Source organism: Hakea prostrata, chromosome 7 (assembly GCF_041222555.1).
Source record: "Hakea prostrata isolate BN-2017 chromosome 7, UWA_Hpros_2, whole genome shotgun sequence".
NCBI classification, from domain to species: Eukaryota; Viridiplantae; Streptophyta; class Magnoliopsida; order Proteales; family Proteaceae; genus Hakea; species Hakea prostrata.
The window spans coordinates 24,936,062-24,961,925 of NC_142606.1; the positions used below are offsets into that span (position 1 = coordinate 24,936,062).

Sequence of the window (25,864 nt, forward strand, 5' to 3'; positions counted from 1 at the left end):
GTGTTTTTCAGCCTGAAACCGTTAAGCTCAATCTGAAACTAGCCCAACTTGAATAGTTGACACTCCTACTAATTAAAGGTATGATATACATCACCTCCCACCTTTATCTCCATACAATAAGGGGGTTCACCTTATCAACTTGGGTATGTCATGCATCACCTCCCACCTTATCTCCAACAATAAGGGGATCCATTTTATCAACTTTTACAGCTAAGCGTCCCACCTGATTGTGTATGTTTGGAGTAGGTGAGAAACCATGAGGAAGGCGAGAATACCATAAAAAAATGTGATCACGAAAAATTCTGGCCGTCCCCGTCTCAACATAGAGGCAGACAATTTTTGCCCTTTTGTCTCTAACCCTAATTTAAGAGGAGTGATTAGCATTAAACCCTTATTAAAACCTAAAATTTTGGAGGGAGATGCTAGGCTCGATGCCTCTTCGAGCCAATCAGGAGAACAGGAAATCAGAATCCGGATCGGAAGAGAATATGAAAAAGAGAAAAGACATTCGAAAGATAAAAGGGTACAAGGGTAAAATGGTATATTTACCTCCTATAAGAATGAAACCAACACGCCGTCCTAGTGTGTTGTGCTCTTAACAGTTCTCACCTTTAACAGTTCTCTTCTGCCTTCTCCGTTTGTGTCGATAACTTTATTTTGGATTTTTAGGGTTTTGGTTTGCGGCACCATGAGGTAAGAGTGTAAGACTGAGATTCTTTGATTTTGCTCATTACTCTTGACTGAATCCTTAGTTTTTTGTGTAATTCTTCTAACGCTTTCTTCTTAAATCGATCTATGAATCGTAATTACGTCTGTATTTAGTTTCCATGAAGAACACAGGTGTTGTTTGATTAGTTGCAGTTAGAATCTCATCGGTATAAGAAAGGAGGTGTTTCTCTCTCTGTTTGGTGTATATATATGTAAATAATATACTGATTTTAGGGTTTTTCTGGTTTAGTTCGAAATATAAATGGAATGTATACTAAGATGCTTACCGGAGTAAAGATAGTAGTATTTATCTCTGAATGGATTGGGGAGTCCTTATCGAATCCTGTAAGGAATGATTTGCCTCATTTTTAAGTACCTCAAAGGCACAGTATTGCATTGATTATAATTGCAGTTTTCACGAGGCAACAAATTATTAGGTTTGTAGTAGTCGTTCACTAATTTTGGATCTTGAATATGTATTTTGATTTCGTTGCTCTGGATTATATGTTGGGACTGGAGACTCTCTCCTCTGCCGACAATGGTGATAATGTTGTTGAATAGAAGGGTTTTGTCTTTAACGCTCATCCCTTTTAGTGTTTGAGAAATCTGTGTTACACACTCACCCTATTGTGATTGTGACCTCATTGTGGGTTGTATGTTTTGCTGTTTGTGGCATCTCTAGATAATACCAAATTACATTGTGATGACTTTAATTGTGCCTCATGTTATTCGACTGGTCTCATTAATGAAGGGTTTTGCATTTTGTATGTTGGTAGTCGTCATCCTGAGCTGAAGTGGGCACAGAGGCTGGACAAGGTTTATATCACAGTGTTATTGGCAGATTCGACCAATGCTAAAGTCAATCTTGAACCAGAGGGAATTTTCACTTTCTCTGCTACTGCTGGTGCAGACAAAAAACTTTTTGAATTGAAGTTGGATCTCCATGACAAGGTGAATGTGGAGGTAAGAAACTCAATTCCCTAACATTTGTAGACTCTTTTTTATTTTATTTTTCTGGTAATTCTATTTGTGAGCCATGGGCAATATTTGTGTCCCGCTGCCCAGTGGACAGGTGTTACAAAGACTTAAGGTCATTCTTCATTTTGAGGTTTGTAAGCTAACGGTGAGTGTCATGGAGATGGGAATCTCATAGACGGCAGCCATTAGTGGTGAATGTGCAATGATACAGCCTTTTAATTTTTGAATTGACAAGGCCTTTCTTATGCACTTTGTCTTCCTATTCTCTTTTACCGTTGTTCATAATTTTGTTACTGTATTAGGAAAGCAAAATAAACATTGGTGCTAGGAGCATAGTTTGTGTTATTGAGAAAGCAGAGAGTGGGTGGTGGAATAAACTATTGCGTGGGGCTGAGAAGACACCACATTATGTGAAAATCGATTGGGACAAATGGGTCGATGAAGATGATGATGGTGGTGCGTAATTCTTGAAGCTTCATTTTGGTTGTGTATGCTCATGAACTTGTGCCTTTGTTGGAATTTATTGAATTTTATTTTCTGATTTTATTAGGTGCTGCTGCTGCTCCTAGTGACCTTGATATGGGAGGGATGGACTTTTCGGTATGGATATTATAGAGTAGTTGTCTTTCTGAACTTTTTTTCCTTCTTTACTTTAGTCTAATTGTGGTAATTAGTGACTTTTCTTTTATTAAATAGAAATTTGCTAATATGGAGGGAATGGGCGGCATGGGGGGCATGATGGGCGGCATGGGCGGCATGGGGGGCATGATGGGCGGCATGGGTGGCATGGGTGGTATGATGGGCGGCATGGGTGGCATGGAGGGCATGATGGGCGGCATGGGCGGCATGGAGGGCATGATGGGCGGCATGGGCGATGATGCTATGGGTGACGATTTTGATGAAAGTGATGATGAAGGTACTTAACTTCGAAAGTTTCTTATATTCTCGCAATGTTATTCAGATGGTTTGGATACTTTGTATTATTAGGTTTTAAACGGATAATTAAGTGGATGTTCCTGTACATGATAACTATATTTGGGAAGGCTTGATCATTTGTTTCAATCCACCAATGGTATACAAATTAAACATATTTGAAGCTTGCTGGGGTTTTGTTATGTGGCTATCCGAGACTCGTGAAACGAAGGATCACAACATTCATGAAAATCTTTTGAAGTTGGAAGTGATTATGGTGGTTGTCAGAGGTGTGTATCCTGTTAGATATTTTCATTTCAGCTTCTTAATTCTTTGCAGGTCAAGAAGTGGAAAAACCAGGAGTAGCAGAAGAGGTAAAGCAAGGAGAATCCAAAGAGGTGAAGACAGAAGCAACACCAAGCACATGAGGTTTATGCAGGTAAAAGCCCTTGCGTTGGCATAATTTGGATAGCCGGTTGGTTCAGTAGTATCAGATCAAGCCATATTTGAGTGTTTCTATCATGTTGAAGCCCAATTTCACCGGGTGCTATATAGTTTGATAAGTGTTAGGTACTGGCTTTTTAGGGCAGCTAAAACACCTCTCTTCCGTCTCCCCAATTTTCTTGCATTCTGTATTTTAAGATACTAGGATTTGAGGGATTACAAGTTTATGACCCAAGGGTAGCCAATAGTTTTTGTTCCATTGTTGTGACATTTTTAAGGGCTTTATTTTTGTGCTTTGTTGAGCCAAACTTTCTGATTTGATAATTCAGGAAATGGCTGTCTTGGGTGTGTATTCCCAATCCTATCATCTTCATGTGTCACTCAATTGGCTTAGAATTAATTTAGATGTAAGTTCTTTTCTGTAGTTGAGCCCTGCAGCCTTAAAAGTTTTCACACATTTCAATTTCGAAGTCATCTCCCCTGTGATTGACTTGGAAACTCAGCGGATGAAACACACTCCTGAAGAGGTATCCTAGAATGTTGAAATGCTCAATGTTAGAACTGCCCTGTCCTCTCACCCACGGGAGTTTTTTTTTTGGGCTGGGGGTGGAAAACAGAAGCAATGAATTTCAAAACAAGAAACTTTGAAAACCCATTTGCGGTTACCGACATTGAAAAATAGTTCTTCCTGCTGGATTTTCACAATAACTATTCTCCAATTCCAGATTCATTGCTGTAAGTAAAGGAGTTGTGTATACTTTATTTTCTGATGAAGGCTTAAACAGAAGAAATACTCCTGGTAGGGGCAGGTGTACACAGTTATGAAACTCTAGACTATGCGATTTTTAAAAAATAAATCGAAGGGAAACAAATCCTTTTTGAGGATATGTGGGTTTAGTTGAAAACCTGCCCCAAACATCCGAAGGAACTTGGAGTTCGAAGTTGTAATTCTTTATGGTTTGAAGACTAAATGTTTGATAATGCTTGTGCTCAAAACTAATTTTGAACCATGAAATGGTGTTTGGTAAAAGGCTGTACGGATAGAAGAGAGTTATAGGCGTTTGCTTTTCTTTTTTTTTTCTCTCTCTTTGTTTAAGCTTTAGTAGAAATATTTTTGGGAAGATGTTTTATTTGGATTTTTTTTTCCTATTAAAAAATGTCCTGAAAATCGATGAACGAAGGTTTTTGATGTTCTAAAAATGGCAAGAAGTCTATCTATTTCCTTGACACTAAAAAAAGACAGATAAACAAGGTTCCGGTATCGAATCCTTGTGGATGCAAAAATTCTCGCTGGGAGACTCACCCACCACAGCTAGGTGTGCGATGCGATATACACAAATGAAGGAGTTCCAATAGGACTGAATGGTATTTACCGGAAAAAAAAAGGACAAAATGGTTATAAAATGGCAAATGGATGATCTGAGTGAGACACGCTCTCCCTTGTCTTAGCAGAAGCATTACTAGGCCCAAAATTAAAGGGACCTATATTAAAGTCCAAGACAATCTTTTTAATTTTAGAAACTAGAGTAAGACTAGACTAATTAAATAAGAGTTAAAGCCATGAAGTGTCAAAGACGACAGATAGGCAATCCACTTCGGAAAAACATTCTTTGTATGTGCATATATCTGTGCTATGCGAAACAGTGTACTTGTATACCAAATAGAAGGTTGTGATTAAAGGTTAAATTGTGAATTAAATTTTTTTAATATTCTATTAATTTTTAAGTGTTTTCAGGTTCTTGTTTGGCATATAAGTGCATTGTTATGGACAGTAGATATAACAACTCAATGCCATGTATACAAAAGATGATGTTTTTCCATCTAAGTTTACTTGGATGTGTGAAACTCGAGTGCTGGACGTAATTTGATAAATGAGGATTAAGGGGCTGTATGGCAATGATTCTGTGCCAATTTTCTCAATTCGGCACAAAATGAACTTCTTATGCTTCTGTTCCGAATTGGGCAAATTGGACACATACTTAGTATTGAAATGGTAAGGCTCAGATTTTCACATTTCTATAGCAAAATGGACACAAAATCTTGTAGAGAGAGGGTTTTGCTCGCACAAAGAGGGCTTCGACTGCAAAGAGAGGGCTTCGGTTGTAGAGACATGGCGAGAGTGAAGGCTGTAGAGGCAAATCTTCGCTCGCTTAGAGCTTGAGAGATGACAAAGACGAGAGAGTCAAGAGAGTTGAGAGAGATGAGAGGGAGTTGAGAGAACAGTTGAGATAGATGCAGATATGTTGTTTTAAGGCTTTTCAAAATAAGAAGGGCAAATGACATTGATATCCCATTTCACCGTCAGCTTTCCTCTTGTGCCCCACATTTTCTATTAGAAGTGTTTTTGTTCCCAAGAAGCTCCAATTTAGAGCTTCTAAATTGTATGCCAAACACTTGATTTAGTACACTTTTGCTGAATTAGCACACTAATTTTAAACCAGTTTACCATACAAGATTTTGCGACTTCTGTGCCAAATTGGATAAATGGCATAAAATTAGATTAGGGTGCTAGAAGCCTAGAATCATTACCATACAATCCCTAAGTTGACATGAAGAATATTGCTATCTCTCACACTATGAGTCGAAATATATGCAAGTATCTATAGAAGCTGCCAAGTACAGAACATTTCTATTAATTTGAAAATATGAATAATAATGAAAATTTCATGTTCTTTTTTGGTAAGGGCGTGGCATATATTTGCATCCAAATGCGATTGATTCTTAATCCTGAGACTGTTATCTTGACAAAATTTTCATTATACTTTTAAAAAGGAGATTTACCTTTGAACATTGATAACATGGATCCGCCAGATCAATGGTTTCAATGGTGGTGAAAGTAGAGGAACCGGATTCAATATAATCTTACATGCAATGGTCACAAACTCTTAATGTTTTCCCTACACTAGTCATTTTGTACGTGATTAAGTGGCTTTGTGTTGGCATAGGCAATCACTAGTCATCTGCCTTTAGGATCCAGATCCTCTCTGTCCGGGCAGGCCGTCCACCCATCTCCCATGGAGGGGATCTGTTTCGCTGCCTTCAATTGTGAAAGGCTCTTCTTAATATGTCTGGTAATCTGTCTCCTAAAAGAGCATTGAATTCCAGTGTTCTACAATGGAGAAAATAATCGGAAAGGTGCATGTTTCTGAATTTGTTTCAGGTTTTAGATAATTTGGCCTCAGGATCTTTCCAAGAGACTACCACTAGTTTAAAGAAAGTTGCTTGCTCTCCACAAACAACAGAAAATCCCCCAGAGACCTACGAGGCTTAGAGAAATACCCAAGAGGGGTCAAATGTGCTCACAAAGTGAAGCCAATTGCTCAAGAGAAAGGAACAGCAATGGAAATTTGGCATTCTCCTACTTCTACTCACAAACATCTTAGGGATCTGATGCTACCTGGTTGGACAACTGTGACTAGTATGTTCTTCCTATAGCCAGAATGGAGGTCTTAATGGTACCTATACGACTACAAAAAACATTGCCAGATAAATTGAAAATATGATTTACATACAAAACTACGAAGAGAAATTATATTTCTCTTAAGCATCAATCTACTATGAATAAACATTGGTATCCATTTAATCATAAATCCATTGTCGTCCAGTGGTTAGGATATCTGGCTTTCACCCAGGAGACCCGGGTTCAATTCCCGGCAATGGAATTTTTATAGTATTTTACATGTACCTTTAATATTTTAGGTATATATTGCCAAATAATTTTGATTTTGTAAGATGTTGCCCTTTTGGTACAAGTGCATTACATTAGTGTTCTTGAGATGTTTTTCGTATCAAGTTCAAGAGTTGAATTTAAGACCTCACAAGTGTTGGATTTGAGTATGTCTTGTACTATACACATTAGAGAAGTTCTCATGAAATAATAGAATCTCTTGATTTCTCAAGTAGGCATAAGCAATTTTGTATTTCACTTGTGATCTTCTTCGTGATTTTACATTCATCCTAACAAAATTTTATCTTTGCCTTAAGTGGATCCACAAAAATTTGAAAATGTATTATTGAGATTATCTTAAGTAGATCTATGCATTATTGTAACCTTAATTCCATGCAACTGCACTACTGATGCTTAACTTTAGTTGTTTTTGTTCAAAAAAAATCAAGAAAAAAAAGTTTCAGCTGCCTCCTCAAAGAATCTGATCACTTGTAGAGATCCTGCCCCAACTTTTTATGAACCATGCCCCAACTTCCACGCCCTTGCGAGCCCTTGAAGAAGGGCTTGGCTGTGGCTTCAATCCCATCTCTTGTAGAACGAATTCTGGTTCTACAAGAGACAGGAACATAAAATCAAAGAGTGATACCCTCTACAGAATTAACTGAAATGAGGGTTTCAAATCTCTCGAATGGTTTCATTATGTTTGAAATATTTCATATTGATAGAATGCAACTAAAAAAAATTTAATTTCTTGATCAACATCTATTTGCCGACTTCCATAAATCAATCTGAAATAGGAACAGAAATCATACAAAGCTAACAAGAATGATCCTAGGTTTCCTTTTAATGCAACAATGTATAATAACAATTCAATTGTTGACGAGTAATTGGTGATGAAACCGGCATAAACCCCGATCAAGGCATGCACACGGCCGGGTTAACCTAGCATTTCACATTGGCTTTTTAATGGAAATCGTCCACAGAAGATCTGAATCCGATTGCACTGTGACATCCTCACTCTGTACAATATTTGATGTGCTTATCAAACCACCAAACTTCATCTCTGTGTCATCTGAAATAGTAAAAATTTACCAATAACTTAGATCCCATGCCAATAAAACCAGTTCAGGGTAAGAACCATCTCATAATAATCAGTTATGGGAACGGCATTACCAAACAGAATTTACTTACTCAGATTCCATTGGAGTCCTGTTGTTGTGGCCTTCGCTGATGCTGCCCCTATAGGTATTACCCCACAGTGTGGGCCCTCAACAGATGACAGGACATGAATCTCATGACGATGAGTCTTTGGGAGAAGGTAGATGAGACAATCATCAGATATCAGTACTATTCGGACATTTGAGAAACGAAAAAGCACATTTACGTTTCCAATCTCATGATCAAAGCGTCCACCAAGTGCTCCTGTAACAAGAATGCATAACTGCAGTGCAGATAACCAGCAAGGAATCAAAATAAGCAAAGAAGTCATAAAAAAAAGAATAGGAAGAGGAAACCCAAAAGTAACCTGCTTATGAAGTCTATAACCAACATTCATCCAAAAACATAACAAGTCTAAGAACCATATCAGAAAATCCAGATGGAAAATTGGGTTGAACAGGTTCACAGAATAGGGTACAACAGTCCAGCACAAGGACTTTTAGAAACCAGAATATGAAACTTAAAGACTGGCTCAAAATCTGTGTTGAGTGGTCTGTCATAGTTGTAGAACAGAGCTGCGGAATTTGAACAAATTCTGATAGCAGAATAAGAAGATATAGTAGAGTTCAAAAGAGCAACCAAAGATGTAGTAGCAATTCCACAACAGAACCAATCAATCAGAATACTCAAGATGCAGGACCAAAATAAATCAACAACCCGAGAGAAAACTAAAGAAGAACAAACCAGAAAGCTGAGTGAAAATAGAGAACCAGTGAGAAAATTGAAGAACAACAAACCATAAAATTAAGTGAGAATTGTGGTACTGCAGGATTGCAGGACCAGATCTTACATGTGCTACTGAACTGTGGAGTAGCAATATAGAAGGGACAATAGTGCAGGAATCCACCTGCTGCGGTTCTGGATTATACCAAAACTAAAGTGAAAATTTCTCTATTTTAGGAGCAACCTTTCTCCTTTTTTCATTTCTGTTCTTCCTAACTCCTATTTTTGCCAAAATATTTTGCAAATGCGCTTAGAATCAGACCATGCTCGAGAGTTGGCCAGCTCCCTTCCTTTTTCCTTTTTTGCCTCTCAAATTGAAACCCTAGAATTGATAAGGGTTCCAGAAATTACACCGTGCAAAAAGTATGGACTAGCATATACTTCAACAAGAGCTTTGAAGGTGGAGATTTTTGAGTTCTAGCAATAGATAAGCAAGGATGCCAAACTAAACTGGATATCTAGTGACACCACAAGCCCCTAGTCTGAGCTCTTTTACTCTCCCATCCGGCTTCTATTGAAGTTGGGATTGAGTCCACTGGAGTCGCCCAAGGGTCCTCTTTCAAACCCCAAAACCTCAGTGGCAAAGACGGTGAATCCACTGTCATAAACTTGTTTTCCTGTCAATGCTACAGTACCACCAGATTCTTTATAGGCTGCACGACTGTATCTACTTCTATTTATTGATGACCATCTAGCATCACATTGGCTTACTCATGTTGTATAAAAGATTGTGGTTTGCTTGGAATGAATGGTTGTCTATTTCTAGAATTTGTACTTTCAAAGTTCTTGTAGGTTATCTACCTTTCCTTCTCTAGAAGCTGGCTGTGATGTTCTTTCTTTGATTTCTGAGCCTTCTGTTTACAATTGGGCGGGGGGGGGGGGTTATTTATTTATTTATTTTCTTCCATTTTATTGGTAGACAGTATTTCCCATCTGGGATTGCTATTCAAACAGTTCCCGTATTTCTCCACATTATTTCAGAAGTTAGTGGACAAACAGAAGCCTTAACTGGTAGAACAAGTGGTCCAACTCACAGACGAGTCTTTATGGAGATCCTCCAATCGCCATATATTTGAAGTGGGCTCACACCATTAGGTTATCCCCACTGAGTCATCAGAAGTTGGATTACATCACTGGTACCATCCGAAAAGCATCCCAAAAATGGGAGAGAGAGAACTCATGATTATGACTTGGCAATTTCAAAGGTGGTGGTTTGCAAAGTGATACTGGGACCAACCTGGGCAAACCCCTAGACATACACCCTGTGGTTGTTGAGGCTGTAGTAGACCAGGGGAACCAACGCTCGCACTGTAATGACTGTGCCTGTCACAGATTGCACAGGAGCTACTTCTGGACCATAGATGGATAACTAATCCTTCAAGATGACATCGCAGCCTTCCAGCAGGTTATGACACAGCTACATGGTTGTCACACAGCTACATCTTCCCCTATTTAGTTAGGAACTACAGCAAATGCAATCCACACCTGTACTTCCACACCTTCCCCCACTCTTGGATCATTGATATTGACACTATTAATCATATGATCAGCATGTCGAAATTTTATACATCCTATTCTATTTGCTTTGGTAGAGATGAAGTATACAGTTTCTGATACTTGCCTTTCTTCTATCTCTAGCAGAGGTAGTATTCATGTCACTTCTTCCATATAACTTGATTATGTTCTTCATCTCCATGGTTGCCTTCTTGGTCCAAGACCATCTCTTCAAAGAAGCATAATCATTTGTTTTGTGTGCCACAACAGTAGTTCTGTTGGTACTTGGGAGTTGGGACTGTGATGCTATGGCATCTGCATTTGGAGCATCCTTTTTTTCCAATGAAAAAGAAATTGCCCCACTTGTTCTCTTCTGTTTCTAGTTATCATACAAGTCAACCTGAACCATGTCAATGACGTAGCCTCAATTGAATAAGGTCCAGTTAACCAAGATCTAATCAAGATACAAGAAAAAGGCCTTTCTTGTGTTCATTTCCCTGGGATATAGGGATCTCAAAAGATGTCCTTGGATTGTCTGGTATTATGAAACTTCAAAGGTAAGGTTATGTGGTGGTTTATATTTTCTATAAATAAATTGAGATCAATCCAAACTGTTCTGGAAAACTTGCCAATTGCATCAATCTATATAGATATGGAGTGCAGAATGAGGACTGGGCCTACAAGTGTCAGAATGGGCTGAAACTTGGAGGGAATATAGGCAATCATGTTGGAGAACAATCCTCAAGTTTGGTGAGGTTATAGGTAATCGACCCAAACCTAAGTTCTTGATTTTAATATTTGAAGGAGTCCAAAAACAAATGGAGCTGTGTTTCAATGGATGAAGTGATTATGGAGTTGGTAGGTAGAACTCTCACAAACTAAATTCTTGGACTCAACCACCAAGGGTCTTAACCACCTTCCCTTCAAACACCTAGGATCCTAAGGCTGGACTTCAAATAACATTCCCAGCACAACCTTGGACTTCAAGCACCAAAGCAATCTCCCCCAAGGGAATATAAATTCAAGCCAAAGCTGAATCACATAAACTCTCTTTTGTCCTTGTATCCTCCCCTACAGTGGGTATAAATCCACAGAGATGCTAATACAATATTTTATATTATCTTCTTAAAGACTACTTACATTGGAATGGTCAGGCATGAAGCCTTGGATAAAAGAAATGCATTTGTGAAGATCTGTGGTGTCCTGATCTTCTGATTCATCAAGTATCTTGGTACCCTGCAATCAATCAGGAGACATGAATATCTGCAGCAAATAATATGGTCAACCACGACTAGATAATGAACAATGATAGCATGAAACCGGTGACCATGACATCCACATTTGACACAGAATAAAGGAAGTCTCTACCCATGAATAACATCAGCTAGAAGCAATTATTTGAAAAAGAAAAAAAATAATAAATAAATAAAAGATGCCAGAAGTTTGGCTGGATGGTGCCAGACCAAGTGTTCTAGTCTGGAAAGTCGAACGATGACATATCAGAAGTTAACTACCGAAGCTTTAGCTCCACACCTTCAAGATGGCCACACAAATCCCACGCCAACATGTAACCATTCAAATATCTGAAGTATGTCAAATATGAGACATGGGATTTCCAAATGACTGAAACAACTTGGTCTAAAAGTAGGTGAGTATTCCAGTCAGAAGGATTATTAACAACTCAACAGACCGTTGACCTTCTGTATCTAGTGCAAATTGTCCAATTGTCTGGTCCAAGAAGACTGACAAACAAATGGCTAGAAACCTTTAAAAGTAGATGGAGTACAGGAATCAATCAAAAATCTAAAGGCAAGGCATGTTGACAACTAACTCCCTTAATTTCGGGTATCTTTATAGTTAAGAATACATTATATTTTTTGAGTATAAGCTTTCCATTTTTTATTTATACTTTTCAGTCACTTTAGACCTTTTAATTTCTTGCTGTATGGTCCAGTAGTCTAACCAAAACTGATACACAATAAAGAATGGCAAATTACCAGTGTAACATTTATATGAGTACCCATGGTAAAAGACAATGCATTTTCTCTACTGGTGTGCCTTTGCTACTTTACAGCGGTTCGAGTATCTTAAATGACATACTTTGCATTATTTTCTACGAAGGTTCAAAATCTTTTTTCATTTTGGTTTCAGACAGATTGAAACACCGAAAATGTGGTGTATTTTTGCTGCCCAAATTTTAGTGTGTTTTTTTTGGGGGAAAGGATGGGGGTAGGAGGGTGGGTGTGAGGCATTAGGCCAAATTAAGGCCTAGAACTTCATAGAAACCCTAGTTCAACCTACCTAAACGCATTTAAATGATCATATTGCAAAAAAGGCTAACCAAATTGGTGTTTTGGGTTCACACTTGATTAGCCATATGGTCAAATCCTTATGTATCAAAGCCATGGTTAAAGATATCGCAAGATCTTTTTTTTAGCTTGGCGATACCAAAAATAGAAATTTCGACTTGGTTCGACCTGAGATGTTGATCCAACCAGGTTTTAGCCCGTGACCTACCAAGTTGGATTCCGGCCGGATTTTTTGCTTGATTCTCACCGGATCACCTGCAACACTCCTAAGCAAGGTTTAACACATCTACATCAAGAAAACAAGATCAATCAGCCACCTCAATGAGTTGGATGAACGACATAAAGCCATCGATAAAGGACCTGCAGGATATGGTCGCGGTGCAAGTGGAGCTGGTGGTGGAGCTGGGCCTTGACTGATTTGATCTCACCTTTTCTGTTATGAACTTACGAAGTTATGATTTATAAACTTATGATGGTTGTACTATTGTATTCTTAAGAGTCAAGAACATGATGTTGTATACTTGTATTGTACTCATATAGATGGAATTCTAAGCAATTTAAGTTATATGATGCATCTTATCATTGCTTTTCATTTATATGTCCTAATAATTTTATATTTCATGTTTTATAACATTGAATGTTCATTCCTGCAGCACTTTAGTTTCAAAATTACGGTCGAGTTAGAACTCATAAATAGAGTTGTTTTCTCACAAATCTAAGGCCACCAATGTATTTAGAAGGCCTAAATTAGGACAAACACTAACTTTGAGCCTCACCTAAACCTTAAAACCCCCCGAGATGGGCCCTCAAGTTCACTTGAGTTGGGTCTTGAAAAATTTACCAAATCTCTCTCGATATCTAGCTTTTTCTCAAGGGCAAGATTGCCCTTGAGAGTGAGATCTATAACCAAGATCAAAGCCTCAACGGACATAAATAATAAGCAATTTTAACATGGAATGAAGTAAACTATTCAAGCGTATTATGAAAGATTCATAATAAAAAATGTACATAATTTTCAATGACATCAATACCCTTGTAAAGTCCAAATACACTATTTTAGTAATTAATAAATTACACTCCCCTCCACCAAAATGGAAAGACAGTATCAACTGTTCCCAATCAATGAAAAAACACTGTTAGGAGATGCCATCAGCCTTAACATATTCATTTAAACTAAAGTTACTCTCATCCCTACACTTGTACCCTTATTTCTTCCATCTTCTTCCTCCCGTCAAAGCTTTCCACTACAAGTCACATAATGTAAAGCTAAGACTGTGAGTAGCTTAGCTCCAATTAAGCCACAAAATCAGAAAATGAGAAACAAGGCGGCCAGATATTAATAACTTAAGGTCTGAAAAGAAAAGAAGAAAAAAGAAAACTTGATGTAGAACCCAGGCAAAACCAAACCAAACCAATTTCAATTGGATCAATTAGACATGTAAAATCAGCCCAGCAGGTCTTCTACAAGGGCCAAAAAGAGCCCAAAACACTCTCTGCGTGAACTGTGTTACAGGCTCACAGCCTTTATTTTGCCTTTGTGTGAATGATACTACGAGATCTTACGGGTCCCAGGACCAGATCTTATGAAGACCTTTTAGAAGGCTTGAGAATCTTATTTACTTTGTTTCTATTTTAGTATTCATGCATATGAATGAATTTTAGTTTCTAATTCTCTTAGTTTTCAAAAGTAGAAATTTTCTATTTTGTTATTGAGAACATTGTCTAAAAGACCTCATCAAAGTCTATTTACTATTCTAGTAATTAGGAGTTTATATTTTTTGTTGAGCAAATCTTTGCTCTGTAAATATGCAATTGGGTGCTCTCGGCCCATAATGATGATCCAAATATTGATTAATGAAGCTTTTCTTTGACTGTGTTATTCTCTTGTCCAATTTGAGTGATAGAAGGGCTAGGGCCTTGCGAAGAGAGCTAAACACCTAGGGTCAAAGGAACCTTGCTGTCGACTGCTAAACCCTAGGGCTGAAGGAGGCGTTGAGAGGGCTAAATCAGTAAATCCACCTACCATTGCCTTCTTAATGTAATCTCAATTGAAGGAGGGCCAGCAACCAAGATCTAGGCAAGAACCAGCTTTAGGTTAGCTAGGGTAAGCTAGTTTCTCTCTCTCCTTTTTTTTTTTTTGGTTGGATTGAATGAAACAATCATTAACCAAAAGCTCCAAACGCGGAGAAAAGAATGTACAAAGAGGAAGAAACAAAAGGGGGGACGGGGGGGGGGGGGGGGAGGGTAGTTTGTGATATGTAGATATAATGGGGTTATATGTTGTGGAAATGGGCAGGAAAGGTATTGGGTGGTTAGATTTAGGACAAATAAGTTAGGCTGCAAGGGGTTTCAAAGGCACAGGGCACAAATGGGGTGATACTGGTAGATCCTTGAGATGGGTTTGGGGAGCTTCAGCATTCTCCATTTGAGCTGAAGCTTGGATTGAACCTTCAAGGTAGTACCTAAGAGATGCCCACCGAGTTGGGTTAAATTCTGAAATATGGAGAATCTTGATTTTGGTTAAAGAAAAGAGGGTTTCATAACAAGATCTGGGAATTGGCTGGTCAGAGTTGAATGGGAGTTGGGTTGAAGGTTAATGGTAGCATGGGGAATATGTGGCTGAGATATGGGATGATTCTGATGACTGGTTATAGAAATGTACGGTTCCTTAGTTTCTGACCAGAGAAAGGATAGAATACGGCAAGGGATCAATAGAAACTAAGAGGAAGAGAGAAGAAAGGGGTGGGGGATGGGGATAGGGCAACACTGGCTGCCAGTCACCTGGATGAAGAAACCTTGCCTCCAACCGTGGAGGGGCTAGAATGGCTAGCGCAGGCTGAATCTAAAACCAAGATTGAAGAATCTATGCTCACCTTCCAAAGAACCCTTTAATATGCACTTGGAGTACATTAGGAAGAGCGGAGAACACTATTCTAACGGATAACAGTAAAGAGAATAATTCTGGGCAGCAATGCAGAAAATTTTGACAAAAAAAAAAAAGTTAATAACAATTTTTCCCCCCTCTCTTGAGGGGGAAGGGGGGCTTAATGCAGCACTTGATTGGGTGACCAAGCAGGGCAGCAATACACTGTGATCCTCTTAAACAGAACAAAATCTGATTATTTCCAAACAGCACTGTAAAATGTAGGCTTTATTTGGAGGGATTAGTGGACTTTTTTGAGGGGTTCTTTGGGGGTAGGACCAATACGGATAGGAGGACTGATTTGAATTTCAGCTTCAATGGAAGACTCCTATAAAATAGGGATTAGTTGAGGCAGTTTATGAGTCTAAGGTCAATTGCCTTCTACGGCTCCGACGGGGCTGAAATGTTAAGGGAATGGAAGGAAGATGTAGAGGCTGTGTGATCTGCTGAAGGAGGCCTAAAACTGATTGGTTCAGGCCACAAAATCTGCAGTTGCAGGTTTAATGGAGGATTTAGATTCAAATCTGAAAATAGAAGGGGAGAAGAAGCATAGTTCAAAGTCTCGTGAGATCTCTTTTTTTAACACCTCGAGACAAGATCTCATGCAAATCGAGATGATGCCAAAAAAATACATCTTCTCGACCAAGATCTCAGATCTCGTGAGATCTCAGTCCAATCCAGTCTTTAGAAATACCCCTTCTCAGTTGAGACGAGTCGAGATATCTCAATCTTGACTAGATCTTGACCTCTTTCGACACTCCTGCCTTTGCTGATTTTGGTGTTTTAGGCGGATTTTTTGCCGGAAAGTTGATCAGATCTCTGCCTAAGCTTCAGCAAACAAGCTGTTTTAACTCATCCACAAGAAGGATTTGTTGAAGGGATCTTACTGCTTACAGTTGATCGTCTTCAATGAAGCATCCTCTCCTTTTTTCTTCTTTTTGTTGAAAGTCTCTCCTTTATCTACATATAACCCAACGACTGGATCTCGACGACAAAATCTGATATCTTGCAGCTGGTGCTAATGGAAGTGAAGCTGGTTCTGGTGCTGGTGGAGCAGGAATTGGAGGAGTAGCTTGTCATTGATTTTGCTCTTGTACTCTCGTGGTGTAACTTATAAGTACAATGATGCTTTGATGTTATACTGTGAACAACTGAACACGTTTGATGTATTATTTAACTTTAGACGTTTATGTTCTCATTTATATCAAGTGATGGTCGTGTATTTCATGTTTTATATATATGCATTTTGACTCGTTCAGCGTCCTAATTTCAAAGTTAGGGTCAAGTTGGAAATCATATATATCCTTGTTTTCTTACAAATCTAAGGCCACCATTGCATTTAGAAGGCCTAAAATAGGATAAATACCATATTCCAACCCAAATTGAGCTCCAACACCCACCAAAATTATCCTCGAGTTGAGCGAGGACTTTTTACTAGATGTTGTCGAGATCTTGGCTTTTTGAGGGACCGAGGTCTTAGTCGAGACTGAGACCTCAAACCATGAGAAGAAGAAAGGTCCCAAACCTGAGAATGATGGTGTCCTGCCCAACCCCTCCCCTTGAGACTTGCTAGGCCAACAATGGTTGCTGCTCAGCAGCAGAAAAGGTCCCAGGCTTGATAATCAAAGGTGTGACTCCAAAAGCTGCACAAAAGTTCACATAGTTGCACCTCAAATGGTGACAAAAGAATCTCCTAAAAGTGTAGTTCCGATGGTCAAAGAAAAGCCTACAATCAGACTCACTCTTAAGTCCTAAGACCATGCGAAAATCCCAGATAAAAAAGTGTGCAGTAGACATCTTCAATCTCCTCCTCACATGTAGCATCACACATGAACAAATAGCAACCAGTAATCAACATCTCAAAGGATGGGCACCTCAACAAATCTTATAAGCAAAAGCGCCAACAAATGAGATCCCAAAAAGCGTCAATCAAGCACAAAACAAGATAATTGCCAATAGGCACCCTCTCATGATAGCGACTAAAATCCTATCAATTGCAATCTAATAAAATCTTAAATCAATTGCAATCTGAAGTCCAGCAAAGCAAGATAATGGAAAAATTAGTAATTAAACCATCAATTATTGCAATCCCAAACTGGTTTTCCAGTAATTGTTCCACCCAAGAGAGGTAAAACATAAGTACAAGGAAGTAAAGGCAATAAGGTAAATTTTCAAGTGCTTCTTAAAAATGTAATCTTGGAATGAGGAATAAAATAAGGACAAAGGAATATTGAGTAGATGAGACGGGCATTAGCGGAAACTTAAGGAATAAAATAAAGTAATTAATAAAGGGGCCAAGACTCTTGACACAGCTATAGAAAATGCATTCTTGATAACTAAATCACGAGGAATGAAATAAAGCAATGACTCAATCTTGGCTCATTGGCCAAGTGCTTACTTGTTAGATGCTTGATCGTGCATTCAAGGTTAGGAAACAGTCACTCTGGAAATACAGGTAAGGTAGATTACGTTGAGTCTCATTGGATCTTGTTCAATATAGGAGCTTTGTGCATTAAGTAATAAAATAAAGCAACTACTAACACATTCATAAAATAAAATCATCGCCAAAGAGACATGCGCAACATGATTGACATGCAACACGACTGACATAGGTGACCTAGGAGACATGATCAACATGCACAAGTAACAAATAAAGTAAGGAATTCAACAACGTACACTAATCATCTTTGTTCTTATTTCTTCAAGCAATATGAAGAGGAACTCTCCTTTCTCACAATGCCAGGGGGCAGTGATTGCGGAAACACAGGAAACCAGAATGGATCATGACTGCCAACCTCACAGTCAAGCAATCAGTAATGGAGAAACCAAAATAGGAATTGCATCTTCAACCCATCAACTTTAAGGAAAACCATGGAAAATGTGGCAGCAGCAATCAAAACAGCCAATAGATCACAAGTTATGATAGCAGTAATGGAATGGAACAGCGAATACATAATTGCCGGACACAACCCAACCAGTAGCAGAATATGAAATAGAAGAATACGGTGAGAGCAGATTCAAAGCCTGACATGTTCATAGCAGCAGTAGTAGTAGAAAAGATCCACAGATGTTCCAAAGATTTGAAACAGAAGCAAATAATGTTCCCTTGTGCAAAAAACTGCAAGGTGGCAGAAGTCCCTTGTTCTACAAGTTCAAAAATAGTAGCAGTCGGCATCAATCATGTCAACTTATCAGAAGCCTCCTTTTGATACCAAAGCCATATGTGATGATAGCAGCAACTTGGAATTGATAAACAGACACTAAGGAACTCATGATCATCTTCAGTATATGAAATCGATATGAAGCTCAAAGAGACTCATACCAAACATACCATTACTGAAACAAAACCTTAGTTCTCCGTTTATGAATTAGGTTACCTGCTTTAACCAAGAGATTTAAAGAACTCTCAAAACTATAAACTAATGAAAATGTTAATGCTCTGACACCATGTAATTGGTCTAAGAACTTATAACCAGTGACTGATAAAGAGTAAAGCAATAGAGAAAGAAATTGAACGAGGGAAAAAGAATAACGGGAGAAAAGGGGGTGGGCAACAGAATGTATGTACTACCATACCAGCCAAGACGTATTTTCCTATTAAGTCAAAACAGAACTACAAAAGGAAAGTAACTCTCACCTTACTATGCCTAAAACCTAAAAGGAAACTTACTCAGACTAGGAAACTAACAACAAAAGCCACAAACCAATACAGAAAACCAACCAGGAGCGTAAAATGAGAAGATGGACTTCCAAATCCAGATCTCGTGATTTGATTTGAAACGCCATCTATTTTGATGTTTTTTCGAGACTTCGCTCTCTTCCCCACCCCTATTATTGACTCTCCAAGAAATAGGCTGATTGTTAGTTCTTGGGGACTCACCTCTTCTATCCAGCCCCATACTTGACTGGTTACTTCCCCCCCCCCCCCTCTCTTTCCCTTCTCTTTGTTATTGTGCCTTTGTAGCTCTGCCCTTGTTTTTTTAGTAATTTATTATTTATTCATCCAAAAAAAAGGAAAGGGGGATTCCCCATATTATATTACACATTTTAACACAAAATTAGTGACTCCCAATAGCATGGGAGGTTGCTTGGCTACCCACAAAAAAAGAAGAAGGTAAAATAGAAACTCTAGCTATAATACCCAATAGTAACACAAGAAAGTATAAATTAATACATAATATCCTAACAAAGATTGACAGCATATCATCCAAGCCAACTATTGTGATTGGGCCCCACGGCACTGTTTACATAAACAGTGTTTTTAGTCCTTTTCTTTTTATGCTTAGATCAATTGATCTACATCAAAAGGTTTCACAATGATATATTAGATGGGAAACTAAGTTCCTTTGCAGTTTATAGGAAAGAAAGTAGCCTTGCACTCTAAAAGAATATTTTAACCTGCAATGGATATACTGTTACTGAGGAAACAGAAAGAAGTTGGTTGTTGCTCAATAAGGATATGACACCTCATCTCACTTGTGGGAACACGTCAACATGACCTACTGTTGCAGAAAAAATGGAGAAACAGGAAGTTTTAACTTCTGGTGATACAACAACAACAACAACAACAAGCCTTATCCGAACTTCTGTTGATAATCCTCCTAAAAGAATTCCTACGACGTGAAATAGCCAGATCTGCAGAACCCTTGCCTAATGAGGCAACAATGCCGGAATCAAAGTTCTCTAGCATGAATACTCATGATTCCAATGCCCAAAGGCTTCACCAACACAATGCTCTCGTTCCCATAAAATGGTTTTTTCAATCCCAAAATGCATCCGGAATCATAGCCAGCTTAGTTGTTTTAAAACAGTATGTAATTAGAACATAGAATTTTCTCAGTAGAAGAAATGACATTCAACACCAAATTTTGCATGGAGCAATCAAGATTGTGGTGCCCGTCACTCAATCTCATTACAATTAAGGCCAATTCGCACCTTTCTGAAATGCAAACTAAGATGAAGATCTGCTATTCACATGCCTAATCAAGATAAGCAATGTTCATGCAGCAAGATGCCTTAACTCAGTTCAGTTTTTTATCGGGTCATGATTTAAATAAATAAAAAATTGTAGTGTGTTTTCAGCCTTCATCCATCAAATGAGGAGACGTTACCTTTTCACAAAAGGGTGATTCCACGGAAAATCAAAGTGCAGAGTTGTGCAATAGAGGATTTATGCCATTGATCAAAGAGGATTGATTCTTGCTATGAGAGAATTATTGGGCATTTTGGGGGGGGGGGGGGATTAGGATTAGAAACTGAACTCTGTCACTGTCAAAAGTGGGTGCCAGTCAAAACCTCATCAGAACAAGATTAATCAACCCTGTTATCCTAGTAGCAGGAAATTGCAAGCGAATCTGACTCCAAATAATATTTTTGCCAATTAATGTAGATCACTGTATCTCTTTTTCTTGACATTATCAGTCGAAATAATTAACTCCTAGTGGCACTTTATTGCTGACTTACCAAATTTGAGTAGAATTCCCGCACATCTGTTCTGATTGAATCCATGTCTCCTTCAATCACATCCGGCTTGCACCTGGACAAAAGAAGAAAGACCATATTACCAAGCAAATTTTGAAAAAGCATAAAGAGGAAGTGACATAAACTCATAAACCCAAGGATAAAGGTCAACGTAGCACATTGTCAACAACAATAATTAAGGAAAATGTATCCACTGTTAAATTTCAAGCTATATCTCACCCATATTTTGCTCATTGCAATAAATGTTAAATGAAGCTTATACCATAAATTCATTCACTGTCACAAAAGCATTGACATCAAACAAGCTATTTGGCCATTGAATATAAATGCCCACTAGGACGAGTAATTAACAGTAGGATACACTTCCAGGTCACTTGGCATACAATGAACTGCAGCATAAACATAACAGAAAACTATAAACTACTAAAAGTTAAATTTTCATGCACTGAGAATATATGGATTAGGAAGAACATAAGTTTCAAAACGGACTCACAAAAATGAAGACAACACAGAGAAGCTAGCCAACACGCTTGGAATTCAGAAAATATGACAATATATTACAAGTTCTAACGTAAATTCCCTTCCAAGCTGGGTAACATTACAGATCTCCTTCTCTGGAACAAAGCCCTATAAATTTTATTATCAACAACTCTATGCCCAAATCCTGCCTCCGTAATCTCCTCAAACTAACACAACAGAAGGTGCTTGATAAACAGGCCAAATTCTATGTTTACATTTTCATAAGCCAAAAAGAGTATGCCTATTGAATCATCACTTAATAAAACAAAGTCCTGACAGGGAATTTTGTTACATAACTCTCTCTCAATTAAGATACGAAACTACAAATTTATGAACAGTTCACTCCAGAAATTAAAATAAAGACAAAAACGAATAAAAACCTCCTTCGGACTTGTTCAGAATCTTCATCAGGGAACAAGTCAGGCATTTCATCGTACAAGCGATTGGCTCCTCCATCTGCACAAATACGCAACTTCGCTGCTCTACAAAAAACGACGAAAACGCTAACACTTGATATCCGCAGGTGCTTCAATCAATGATTACAGAAGAAAAGAAAATAAAAGAGAACTGAAATCAGACATACTTCCATAATAAAGGAATAAATCGAGGGAGGCTTTGGTTAAGCACGACAAGGGCGTAAGTTGGACTGGGTTTGTTGTCGTCAACTGGGGTTGAAGGAAGAAGAAAAGTAGAACAATGGGTCATCAAATCCATCTGGGTTTTGTTGGATTTTCTTCTTCGAAATTCCAAGACCTCCCTCTACCCGTTTCAGATGGACAGGCAGAAGAAGAACGAAGGAAACGGAGTTGATGACGACTCCGTTGACAGTTCTTTCGGTTTGAAACTTGTAAACACGAATTGCGGCAATTGCTTAATATAATTTGCCAGCCATCATGATGACCCACACCCACACCCCTTACTTTGACTCCTGAATCCATATCTCCAATTTCCAAAGAAATTGAAATTGATTCACTGAATGAGAAAACAAACGTACAGCGAGAACGGATGACTTGCGCTGTTGCGCAGCGGACGCCTGTCTTTTCGAGCTTCTTTATTTATTTTTATTTTTTTTAATTTATACGAACCCCGTAAGGCACTCCCATATGATGCATTGATGCTGGCGGTGGCTAACTTTTTTCAGAGTTGAGTTGTCGAACTTATCGGTTGTGTACATGGCGGTGGCTAACTTTTTTCAGAGTTGAGTTGTCGAACTTATCGGTTGTGTACATCTTTCTGCCGTAGAACACCATAATAGCGTGTAATACGGATCCACATCCTCTGTAATTCATTTCCCTGTAATTCCCTGTAATTCCCTCATAGGATTGTGCCATGTGGCATTTAAGTAATCCAAAAGTTACCTAACAAACTAGAGTTTAAATAAAATTCAAATTTATGGGTGGGTTTAAATAAAATTCAAATTTAGTTTAAATTTGAAAACCATTGGATTACTTAAATGCCACATGGCACAATCCTATGAGGGAATTACAGGGAATTACAGGGGAAGGAATTACAGAGGATGTGAATCCGTGTGATACATTTAATATGCCAAATAAAGGGTTGAGATCAAAAAACTCATCTTTACAATTCATTTAAAAACTAACCCGTCCATTTCTAAAAACCCAATTCTAAAATGCTCAATTCGTTTGACTCCATCTTTCAATTCATCTCCTTCGACTATTGTTTGACTCCAACTTTTACCCTGTGCTCTCAATTTTTCATCCTTCTACCGACTGCGACTTATTCTTTTTTTTATCCATAAATTCTCTCAAATTTTGGGGAGATAAAGTTCATGTATGATATTTGTAAACTAATTATGTGGGGGTAATATTAAAAATGAATCAATAATAACTTATTGGAAATAATAATGCTAGTAATAGAGGTCTGATTGATAAATTGGATAACTCAAAATGTGACGTTAATATTAAGGAGTCACTTGTGGAGTGGAACTGAAAATTTCCTTAAGAAATAAAGGATACAATTTGCAAAAAAATATAACATGGATTTTATATATCTTTGCTTGTATAATGGCCATATACATCTAAAATGATATTTGACTACTCATATAGATGAATAAATGAAGACAATGACAATTCCTCATCTGTTTTTTCGGTAGGAACAGTAACAATTCCTCATCTGGCAATAAGTCCATGCAGCAATGCAAAAGAACAATGTGAGCATGTGCAAAAGCCATAAAAGTCAGATTTATGGTCTTTTTTTCCTCTTGGTCCAAAGCATGGTTTTGTTTCGTGGTTTCCAATTCCAAATGGGTGTTGTCAACACAAAACTGATAAGGTATCGAATATGGTATTGGTCGATATCATCTAAGTTGGTGTGTCAAAAATGCTTCTTTAAACGACAATTTTATACATATATAAATTTATTATTATTAGGGTAATTTTCATATGGACAAATTACCACCTTTTATGACCAATTTGCCCTTATTATTTTTTTTTAATGATATTTATACCATGATTTGCTCTTGCTCTTAATTATACTAATGTATTATGTAGGAGGATGATTGTTATGAACTGATCTTTGAGTCCATGGATCACATTTTCGAGTATTCCAAATAGAATACCGGCTGGGGGATATGATAGTGGGTCATTTAAATAGAAACCATGGGATTGGAGTTTAAACCAATGGAAGTAGATGGAGATGATGCTGAGTTTGGAGCTATGTTAGTGTTTGGAAGGAGATCTAACTTGGACGTTGATGGATGTGGTAGATAGATCAAATATTCAGTAATAACACATGTGGAAGGTCCCGAAAATCAGGTAGGGCCCTTCTGGAGTGTAGAATAGGAACTAGGGCAAAGCCATAGGCTTCCTATGCCTTGATTTCTCCTAAAACAAAAGTTTTAGTGGCTAATTGATTGCTTTGGTTTGCCTCGGGTGACTAGTCTGGTTCCATGAAAAACAGAGCAATTTTGGAAATTTGATTTTTAAAACCTATTTAATGTGTTTTTGTTTTAAAACGTGTTATTATGATCTAAAGCTATTAGAAAACCTTCCTCAAAGGTGAAACCGTGAAAGACAGTGTGGAGAACATCCGACAAGGTTTCCAAACGATGATTTGCTTTCTTAAATGTTAGTATTCATCTTCTTTGTTCTAGTTCTCTTCTATAATTGATTCTTCCTATTGTTAAGACCTAGTTGAAGGCTTTTAGTTACTGTATCAACTTATTTCTATAATTGATTCATCCTACCACTTTTAAGATTTTACTTTGCACATAAGGTTTAAGCTAAGGGGTGCTTGAGTCATTTTAATATATAAATAAATTTGGTCATAAAAGTGACATTTTGTCCTTAAATTGACTTTTTCTATAGCACAGGGGAGACAAATGCAAAGTCTCAATTTTTTTGACTAAAAATAACATAAACCCAACTTTAAGGGTCCAAATAAAAATTTAAAAAAAAAAGAAGGACAAATTGGTCATAGAAATAATAATTTATCATTAGATTTACCTTTTCTATAGCACAGGGGAGGCATATGCAAAATCTCAGTTTTTTTAAGACTAAAAATAACATAGACCAAACCTCAGCCCTGAAAATTACCCTTATTACTATTTTGTGGATTGCTATTAAATCATCTCCTATTATCAACCATGGCATGCATGGATTTTATATTAGTAATAATAAAAAAAGGCCTGATCACCTTAGATGGGATGGATTGCCCCATATTTCATAATTTCATAATAATATAAAAAAACATATTTGACCTTGCTACGTGTGTCAATCCATTGGTTTCGATTGGCCTTAGACTAAAATGTACCTTTATTTATTCGTTTTTGGGTATTACATGCTTTTTGTAAAAAAATTATATAATGGTTGAAAAAGACACATTTGACCTTCCTGGGTGTGTCAATCCATTGGTTTTGATTGGTCTTGGTCCCTTGGATAAGTTTAAAGTATCAGTATCGAGTATTGTATCGATCAGGTGATTTTAAGAGATATATCGCCCTGTATTGAGTATTGTATTGTTTTAACTAATGTATTTTAGCATAGTTTAATACATAGACGTATTGAGATATATCGTATTGCTTGGGTCAAATATGAATACGCATTGACTAGTATCATATGATATCGTGGGATACTTTAAACCTTGGTATTGTACTTAAGATGTACCTTTATATTTGTATCGACTAGTATCATATGGCATCGTGGAATACTTTAAACCTTGGTATTATACTTAAAGATGTACCTTTATATTTGTATCGACGTATCATGTCGGGGTCTTTCCCTGGTATTATACTTATAGATGTACCTTTATATTTGTTTGTCCCCTGGAATATTACATGCTTTTTCTTAAAATCATAATGCTTTGACAGGATTAGGAAGCAGCTTTATCAAGAAAAGAAAAACGCAAAAGAGAGTCGCCAGATTTGACCGGCAGCTCTGTGTCATGCGCTTAACAACTTCCAAAGGAAAAAACACGTCACCAAAAAAAAAAAAAAAATCATGAAAAAGATTTTTAGGTTAAACCCGATTT

General features: G+C 37.7%; 2 protein-coding genes and 1 non-coding gene across 3 annotated transcripts; 2 read left to right on the top strand and 1 right to left on the bottom strand.

Annotated features, from left to right (window-relative positions):
• The first annotated feature begins 567 nt into the window (after positions 1 to 567).
• On the top strand, positions 568 to 4,634 carry LOC149010763 (uncharacterized protein OsI_027940-like). Its single transcript, XM_089163807.1, has 6 exons — positions 568 to 693; positions 1,485 to 1,671; positions 1,989 to 2,142; positions 2,237 to 2,286; positions 2,383 to 2,602; positions 2,938 to 4,634. Exons 1-6 carry the CDS (start codon positions 689 to 691, stop codon positions 3,024 to 3,026), a joined length of 705 nt encoding a protein of 234 aa, XP_089019933.1. The 5' UTR covers positions 568 to 688; the 3' UTR covers positions 3,027 to 4,634.
• Positions 4,635 to 6,632: 1,998 nt separating this feature from the next.
• Positions 6,633 to 6,704, top strand: TRNAE-UUC (transfer RNA glutamic acid (anticodon UUC)). The gene has a single exon. It is a non-coding gene; the product is annotated as a tRNA-Glu (tRNA).
• Positions 6,705 to 7,282: 578 nt separating this feature from the next.
• LOC149010765 (thiamine pyrophosphokinase 1-like) lies at positions 7,283 to 22,418 on the bottom strand. Its single transcript, XM_089161135.1, has 6 exons — positions 21,960 to 22,418; positions 21,757 to 21,858; positions 20,840 to 20,912; positions 11,285 to 11,380; positions 7,901 to 8,150; positions 7,283 to 7,781 (listed from the first exon to the last, which is right to left on the bottom strand). Exons 1-6 carry the CDS (start codon positions 22,088 to 22,090, stop codon positions 7,660 to 7,662), a joined length of 774 nt encoding a protein of 257 aa, XP_089017261.1. The 5' UTR covers positions 22,091 to 22,418; the 3' UTR covers positions 7,283 to 7,659.
• Positions 22,419 to 25,864: the final 3,446 nt, after the last annotated feature.